Here is a 9,015-nt window from a genome sequence, read left to right on the forward strand (position 1 = left end):
GCTGATGGTTGTGGTGCTGCAGCCCTATAATGACTCTTGGATGAGGAGTCCAAATGCCCTGTATGCCCCAGGAGATACAGTGAGGTGTACATGGGGCAGGGGTAGTTTCACCAGTGGTGGTTTCCTCCCAGCAAGCACGAGACAGGTAATGATGGTCAGAAAGCCTTTAGCCAGCATGACCCACCGGCACCAGCTTGTGTGCATCCTCCTTGGAAAAAGACCTTGCAGCTCTTTATTTGCTTCCCACAGAGATGGCTCTCATGTAGCATTTCTTACCTAGTGCATCTCCTCAGTACCCCAAACCCACCCAGCTTGCCATGCTTGCTGGTCAGGATGCACCTTGTTCCACTGGTGGTAGAGCATCAGTGAGCAAACATAACCTCTGCTCATTTCTTTCCACTTTCAGCAGTCCTGCTCCTGCACAGGGTTTATGCCCATGGCATGTTTGCAGAGAGCCCTGCTAACCTTTTCTTAGGGTTCAGCTTTCTCCCTAGCTTCCCTTTATTTTTTTTTCTTGAGGAGGGGATGATGACTTGCAACTCCAGCAGAATAAACTTGTCCAACAACTAGCCCCATCTCACCATGGACTACAGAGTCAGGGTGGACCAGCCACTTTCCGCAGCCACAGATTAAATTATTAATTAGATGAGTTCACTCTCAGCTGGTGTTGGAATACAGAGCATTTTTGGTGGCTGTTTCACAAACTGGTGACATGTCTCAGAAAAGAATAACTGGGATCACAGAGCTGCTCAAAGTCCAGGGCAGGCGCCTGTATGGAGGGAGCTGCCGTTCTCCCAGTATCAAGGTCATGCATGAAATATGAGAAATTACCCTGAGAAATTCTGATCCTGGAGGAGGAGGAGTAGTTCATGACTTCAGAAATACCAGATTTGGGAGGGGATGGAAGGGGAAGGGATATATTTTCCTTTTCAAAATACCTAAGGAATTCAGCCCATGCTGCAGAGACCATGAGATTTCACCCTTCTGTGCCAGCAGGGGTAGTTCATACCAATGTGTCTTGTTAAGGTTTCAGTTGCTGTGGGCTGACTCCCATCTTGCTGCAATCCCAGGCACGAATGGTTTTTAAGTCACCCTGAAATCATGAGAGTGGCTTAAATGTGTGATTTAAAGAAAATGCCGCATGTCCTCTATACACTCTGATTTCTATGGCTTTAGGTTGGATTTTGTGTATTTTGATTACTTTTTCCAGCTGTGAGTGGCTATTAACTTCATATATATAAAGTTATTTTTATATATATTTATGTATATCTTCTTGATTTCACATAGAAATGCACCTCAGAGCACCTTCAGGTTTGATACAAAACACAAAGGTTGGCATGTCTGCCAGGACAGCTGCAGGGCAGTGGGAAGGGGATGATGGTAGATGCATGTCCAGGGCTGTTTGGTCCATCTGTTGGGGTTCCCTCACACTTGTGGGGCTGGTAGGGTGGCCTCCACCTGCCCAGCACCTAGCAGTGTTGGGAAATCCTGATTTCCCCCTTTAGAGTATCCCAGCAGCATGGGGGGGGGAGTTCAGCAGGGGATGCTTTGGGGTGGTTCCATGTTGGGTCCCTGATGGGGCACGGTGGGGATTTGGCCTCTGTGTCCCATGAGTTGTGAGTCTTGGATCCCACTGTATGTTTTTTTCCCAGCCTTCTTCCAGCTGGTGGCTGGGGGGGCCAGGCAGGGGACCTGGCTGCTTCTGGAGCCCCCAGGGAGGGAGGCGCAGGAAAGGGCTTGGTGTGAAGGCTTGCTATGTCTTTTGGCTCTTCAGCTTGCAGAGCAAGGAAGTCAGCCTGCATTACAAGACCTGCCTCTGCTTCCAGGCTCAGTGGGCTTCCTGCAAGCAGGGGTGCAGGATGGCATCTCCTTCCTTGGAGCAAGCAGCTTTCCCATCAATCAAGTGTGATTTCACCAGCCCCATGCAGAGGGATGTTGCAAATGGTATTTTCAGCCAGCGGTGCCTGGGAGGAGGTTGTGCTGACGTGCACCTGCCTGTGCCTCTGCCAGAGCAGGCTCCTGCCTGATGCCTCTTTGCCCTCCTTGCTGCCCATCCACCCACAGCTCTTCCCAGTGCTGGACCCAAAGCCCCATCTGAGTCCCCAGAAAAGTCACCAACAGCCCCGTTCCCTGGCCCAGCTGCCATCAGAGGACCTGGGACACAGTTCCTGCCTGAGCCCTTGGCTCTCTCTGAGCAAGCGGTGTTCAACCCACTCTACAGAGTTCAGTTTGACCATATTTAACCCAGGAGCAAGTTTCAGCCTCCTAGCACCGCAGCGGTGCAAGTAATGACCCTTTTACAACGGAAAAAAGAGATTTTAAATATATGAATCAAATCTTTCTCCACGTGGGCACTCCTGGCTATTCAGCTGGTGTTAAAAACAGCAGCGACGATTGCCCTTGGATGCTTGCAGGCCTGTGTGTTCTTGTGCACACACACCAGCAAACACCTCCCATGCCTTGGGGCCCACGTTGCTGCTTCTCAGACCCTGTTTCAGTAGATGTGCTGTCTGTCTGTGTGCCTGTCTGTGTGTCTGTGCGTGGGTGAGTGCACACACGTGGGCACCAGGCACACATGTGGAGTGGGTGGGAAGCTGGGTTTTTTTAGCTCTTCAGTTATTATTAGTGGTAGAAGCCCAGCAGCAGTGAGACTGGAGGTACTGAAGACCTTAAAAAAAAACAACAGGAGGGAGGAGGCTTCACATTCCTGCTCCTGAAGTGAGTCGGAGGTGACAGCCTTTCCCTGCAATGCAATTAATCCCAGCTGCGCCTCTGCCACCCTCCCCCTCCCGCCTCGTCCAGGAATTAATTACTTGATTATAAATCCCTGAGTGGTGGTTTGTAATAGCAATATTTGCCTTGAAATTCATCCTCAGTCCCAGTTTCTTCCCATCTCACCCCATCATCGAGAGCCTCTAATGCTGTGTCTCCACACCAGGTGAAGCTCTTCTCACCCCACTGGTCTGGCAGCTTTCCCCCGGGAAAAGTTTTTCCCAGAAGGAAAAATTAGTAGTTGATTTTGAGGGGTGTTTTATGAAGCTTCTGCTCACAGGGCCTTTCTCTCATGGGTGGTGGGTTTCCTTCCCCACACAGCAAAGTGTGCCAGGAGCAAGGTGCTATCCCTGATTGCTGGGGATTATGTTTTGTCCCAGTTATTAGGCTGATGGCCCAGGCACAGCCCCAAGGAGTTGGGACCAGGGACTGCAGGCATGTAAGGGGGAGGACCTGTTCCTCCTCTCCCTGTCCTTCCCAATTACACTGACACTGGCTCTGGGGCTTGTCACAGAGGCAGGGAAGGGAGAAAAGATTTAGCATAGCATAGAGGGGTGGTGGTATCTCATGGAAACCTGCTGGCAATGAGTGATGAGACTCAAAAAGGTACTGCAACAGTCAAAGACAAACCTCTCTGTGTCTTCCCCAGGGCTTGGCAAGGGCCTGCTTGCATCCAGGGGACCCAAATCAAGGTCCCCAGCTGATAAGGCAGCTCAGAAAACACAGCCTCTCTGCATGGCCATTGAAATTGCAAGGTTTCTACCACCAACAACCACGTGTGGATTTTCAGCTTGGTGATGGCCTCCCACTGGGAAAAAGCCCTGTCCCTTCCAAACTGCTTGGGCAGAGCTGGTGCAGGCAGCACTGAAGCTTCCTGGCACATGTGGCTACCTGGCTCTGACAGCTGCATTTCTCTCCCATCTCTGCAGAAGATGCTGATGAAGCAGCAGGACCGCCTGGAGGAGCGGGAGCAAGACATTGAAGAGCAGCTCTACAAGCTGGAATCAGACAAGCGGCTGGTTGAGGTAACTGGTGCTTTACCCTGCTGCTGCCAGCCCTGGGGGCTGTCACCCCATGGTGTGATGGGGACAGGCTCCCAGGGCACAGGGGCCAGGTGGGCAGGGAGAAGGAGAACATGCAGGGGAAGAGTGAATGACCAGCCTCACCTGCTGTCTCCAGGTCTGTCCTGGAAATTGTACTTCTGGGAGATGAAATGTGTTTTGAGTTGCTCTACAGCCTCGTGAGTCCTGGCTGTTTTTAAATATCAGAAGGCCCTTGTCTTGCCCCAGGTCAACACAGCCTTCCCCAAGCCACTCACTTCTTCCTAAGTGGGAGGGTAGGGTCTGGAGGTAGGAGATCTCTGAATGAATGGCTGAAATACCTAAGAGGTGAAAGAGATGCAAATGAGTGTTTTGCTGGGACACAGGTAAAACAAGCTCAGCTTGTGATCCTTAAAGCCCCTAAGCCTCCCAGAGCTTGGAGAGGAGGGCTCTGGGGAATGACATGACCCCAGCCTGGGGTGGGGATGAGGATAGGGTTGAGGATGGGAATGGGGGTGAGGATGGGGATGGGCAGGGTCTTTCAACTGCTTCAGTGTTGTGGCAGGTTGTTGTTGGCATTAGCTCTCCAGAGGCGATCCCCACCTAGAGTCCAGGATATATCTGCTGGATTAGCCAGACCTCCACAGTTGCCCTGTTGGGTCTCTGAAATGTAGGAGTCCCATGCAGCATCTGACTGCAGGGTCTGATCTGTTTGTGTACTGCAGGAGAGCAGAGCTGTGCTGCAGCTCTCAGGTCCCACCTGCTGGGGATATAACCCAGATGTCCTGGGGCAGCATGGTGGAGGTTGGAGGGTGCAAAGGGGCTGACTTTTCTCTTCTCCCCCAGGAGAAGGTAAGCCAGCTGAAGGATGAGGTGCGCCTGCAGTATGAGAAGATGCACCAGATCTTGGATGAGGACTTGCGGAAGACCATGGAGATCCTGGACAAGGCCCAGGCCAAGTTCTGCAATGAGAACGCAGCCCAGGTCCTCCACCTCAATGAGCGCATGCAGGAGGCCAAGAAGCTCCTCAGCTCTGTCCAGGTCATGTTTGACAAAACTGAGGACATCAACTTCATGAAGGTGAGATGAGCTGCTCCCAGGATGGGGGTAGGAGGAAGGAGGTCAGGGGGAGGTCTGTCATGTAGGGAACAGTGTGGAGCAGGCTGGGGCATTGATGGGGACTCGCTGGTGCCTCTGCAGGGCTCAGCAGAGGAAGGAGAGGAGGAATAGGGCAGGCTCAGTGACTGCCTTGTAGCAGGAGATGCCACAGCTGGTGGATGGGGCGGGCTAGCACAGTCTCTGTGGGGGGACAGAGGGCTCAGCACCCCTGGGCAGCCTGTCCCCTCCTGGAGGGCCGCAGAAGGTGACACCAAAAGGGGAGGTGGTGGCTGGGGCAGTGACTGTCCTTACTGACTAGGGTTTCTTCTCCTTATAGAACACAAAATCTGTGAAAATCTTAATGGACAGGTAAGTGTGATAGGGCAAGCATGTGGGGGGGGAGGGGCCTGTCTTGAGGGTGGTGGCAGTGTGACGTGTAGGAGGAGCAGAGCTAGGGATCCTTCAGGGCCAGGAGAGGCATGTACTGTGCCTCAGCTTCCCTATGTGTCTGTGAGGATGAAAAATACCCTCCCTCCCAGGGGCATTGAATCAAGTCCTCCCCTTGGAGCAGGGGAAATGCAGTGGTGTATTTGTTGAAGAGCAGAGCTGGAACCCAGCACCTCAGCCAGGATGGGACCAGCTGGGTTGGGGTGGAGGACTCAGTCCAGTTCTGCTCCCTCCCTTCTCCTCCCTCCAGGCCCCAGGGTTAAAGCCAGTGCTAGCAGAGCCAGAGTGAGCCAGGGGTCAGTGTGTTCACAGCAAGGCTGGAGGGGGAAGATCCTGCCGGGAAGGGACTGGCCCACTGGGAAGGGGTTCTCCTCAGTTCCCTCTGTGCTTCCTTCTTGGGAAAGGGGTTCATCACTAAGAGGGTGATGGAAACAGGAGCGAGGGGGCTTCCTGACCCTCTCCTGAGTGTCCATTTCTCATCCCTCTCCTCTCTGCCTGCGGTCTCCAACAGGACCCAGAACTGTACAGGTGGCAGCTTGCCCCCACCCAAAATTGGCCACCTTAACTCCAAGCTCTTCCTGAATGAGATTGCCAAGAAGGAGAAGCAGCTCAGGAAGTTGCTGGAAGGTGAGTGAAGCCTGAGGGGTGCTGTGGGGGTGGCACAGGACCTTGCTACAGGATACCTCCTGTATCAATAGATGGGCTCCCTGTGGATCCCAATACAAGGGGTTGGGCAGAGCTGTTGGAATGCAGGGACCCCTGGGAACCCCTCTGTGGTCAGCAGAGGCATGGAGGTGCCATGAAGCCAAATTCTGGCTCTCCTGGGAACATTTCTCTTAGCTTATGAAATGGCTGTGTATTGGCAATGACACAGCAGGTGGGGGCTGGCCACCAGCAGGAAAAGTCAGTGGAAAGATGAGGGCTGCATGTGGGCAGGGACAGCCAGGGACAGGTGTGATCCTGCATCCCCCAACCCATGCCTGGCAGCAGACCATGTCCTGGGGGGACTTCCCAGTCCTCTTTCCTTGGGGGTTTTGTGTTTTGTAACCCAGCCTGTCCTACTCTGATCCTGTTACAGTCCGTGGTCACAAGTTTGCATGGGCTCAGCCCACACATATGTTTGCAGAGCAGCACTTGGGGATGCTCTGAGCCTGTTGTCAAGGTCCCAAACCAGCACCTATTAATTCACCTGCATATGGCTGCGTGACCGATTTATTGCTGGTGGGACAGGCTGGATCCTGGGGCTTCGTTACAGGTTCTGACCAGTGGCCAGAGCACTGCAGAGCTTCACTGTGCTGTGCCTGACATCTTCCTCCTTTCCTCTTCCCCTCCTCAGGTCCTCTGAGCACTCCCGTCCCCTTCCTGCAGAGCATCCCCATGTACCCCTGCACCATCAGCAACTCCGGCGCAGAGAAGCGCAAGCACTCCACCGCCTTTCCCGAGGGCAGCTTCCTTGAGCCATCGTCTGGGACTGTGGCGAGCCAGTACATGAGCCAGGGCGCTTCAGCTGGCGAGGGGCAGTCCGCACAAGCCATGGTGCCTTGTAGCTCCACACAGCACATAGTTGGACTTCCCAGCGGCCCGCAGCCAGTGCACTCGGGCTCCGTCTTCAACCCATCTCACTACCCCAACACCACCTCATCTCAGCAGTCCGTGCTCTCCCAGTATGGTGGGCGGAAAATCCTCGTCTGCTCCGTGGATAACTGTTACTGTTCCTCTGTGTCCAACCACAGCGGGCACCAGCCCTACCCAAGGTCAGGGCACTTTCCCTGGACGGTCTCCTCGCAGGAGTACTCCCACCCGCTGCCGCCCGCCCCCGCCGTCCCCCAGTCACTCCCGGGACTTGCCGTGAGAGAATGGATTGACGCATCCCAGCAGCACGGGCGGCAGGATTTCTATAGGGTCTACGGCCAACCATCGGCGAAACACTACGTCACCAGTTAACCATCACACTCTCCAGAGAGTCCTGCTTGATGATGCGTTCAGAGAGAAAAGTCTGGTTTTGTTCAGCTTTTCTATTTTAATTTTTTTTCCCCTTTTAAATCAAACCCATTTTTTTTCCTTGCCTCACGGCCCTCCAGGATTTTGGGGAGGGTTGTTCTCTCATCTCTCTCTCTTTTTTTTTTTTTTAAATCCTTCTAAAATGAAATAATTTTTTTCCTTTTAATTCCTTTTTTAATTTAATTTGGGAAAGTTCTTCCTGCCCCTCACTGACAAAAGTCAAGGGACAAAGTACTGAGAAGAAATTGATGGGGATTTCGGTCGGGTGTCTGGGTCTGTGTGTCACGCTCTTCCTCACTCCTCTCTGCCTTTGGAAAACTTCAGAAGGGACAATGGCACCTCCTCTCTTTCCATTTCTCTGAGTTCATTTTTTCTGGTTTGATTCAGTTTTTCCCCTCTCCCCACTCCTCTCTTTGCCTTTTTAAAAAGAAAAAAAGAAAAAAAGCTATCATTGATTCAGTATGAAATGATACTTGTAGATTTTGGGTTTGTTACGATTTTTTTTTTAAGGCTGATTTTTTTTTTGTGTTATGAGGCCACTTCTCATGCATATTGGCATTTTTTTTCCTTCTTTCAGAGATTTGTAAATACACAATGGCAGGAAATATAATGCACAAAAAAAAAGGGAAAAGAAACTTTAAAAACACCAACAAAAAAAACCCAACAAAAAACCCAACAAAAAATCCAACACACAAAAAAAAAAAAAAACAAAGAACAGAACCACAAATAAATAAATAAATAAAATCTGTTCTAGTTTTCAGGAGGGGAAGTGTGGCTGAAATGCACCCCCCGCCTGCATATCGCTGATGCAACTTCCTGTAACAAGCACTTTGTATAAAAAAAAAAGTGGACTTCCTGCTATAAGGCACAGGTATTTATTCTGTAACCAATTTTAGAACACAACACACACAAAAAAATATTCAAATAAATGTGATCACTTAGTGCAACCGCCTCGCTCTGCTGCAGCTCTTCCCCAGGGAACTCCTGCTCCAGTGGGAAGCTGCTACCTCCTCAGGGATGTGACCGCTCTGGGTGCCCAGCTGGCTGAGGGCTGTTTTGGAGGGATCAGCTCAGGAGTGGGGTGGCAATGGGTGGGCCTGGCTGGTGAGGGGTTCTGACCTGTGTCCCAGCCCCACAGGGAGGGATGCTGGAGCTGTGACTCTCCACCAGCTCCCTCCCAGCCCACAAGGATGTGAGTCAGGCATGGAGCCGGCCGGGTCACATCCTGCTGCAGCCTCCAGAACAATCCCCATTGTGGAGTGGGAGCAGGGATGGGGATGGGGATGGTGACTTTTGTGCCTCAGCTGGCATTTACCACACTGGCCATGCAGCAGCCCAGCCCTCAAGGCTTTTTTTCCACCTGAAGTTCTGCTGCTCTGTGGGGCTCTGTGGGTGCTGGCAGCACCCTGGGCTGGTTCAGGGACCCTCTGGGCTTGGCTAAGGCCTGCAAGGAGGAAACCTTCAGCTGAGGCTGTGAGCTGGCCTGGGTGGCTGTGCACGGGCAAGTTCTTCAACCAGGGGAGACTGGACTGACTGTACAAAGCAGAGAAGTGCTGTAGAAGCATCAAGTTTTTTCCATTGCTCTTTTCGAGCTTGGCTTCCTTCGTTCTTTTCCTGGTTGCAAAATGTCCCTGGTTTCGTTCCGGTTTGAATTCCC

General features: G+C 52.3%; 1 protein-coding gene across 1 annotated transcript in view; it reads left to right on the plus strand.

The window, feature by feature from the left end:
* Positions 1-8,222, plus strand: part of TRIM8 (tripartite motif containing 8) — a 29,687-nt gene extending 21,465 nt beyond the window's left edge. The window contains exons 3-7 of the mRNA XM_030453436.1: positions 3,702-3,797; positions 4,659-4,892; positions 5,248-5,279; positions 5,869-5,984; positions 6,694-8,222. Of these exons, the coding sequence (XP_030309296.1) occupies positions 3,702-3,797; positions 4,659-4,892; positions 5,248-5,279; positions 5,869-5,984; positions 6,694-7,301 (1,086 nt within the window). The 3' untranslated portion in view covers positions 7,302-8,222. The remainder of the gene's footprint in view (positions 1-3,701; positions 3,798-4,658; positions 4,893-5,247; positions 5,280-5,868; positions 5,985-6,693) is intronic.
* The last annotated feature ends 793 nt before the right edge of the window (positions 8,223-9,015 follow it).

The sequence above is a fragment of the Calypte anna genome, chromosome 6, assembly GCF_003957555.1.
Source record: "Calypte anna isolate BGI_N300 chromosome 6, bCalAnn1_v1.p, whole genome shotgun sequence".
In the NCBI taxonomy this organism is placed as follows: domain Eukaryota; kingdom Metazoa; phylum Chordata; class Aves; order Apodiformes; family Trochilidae; genus Calypte; species Calypte anna.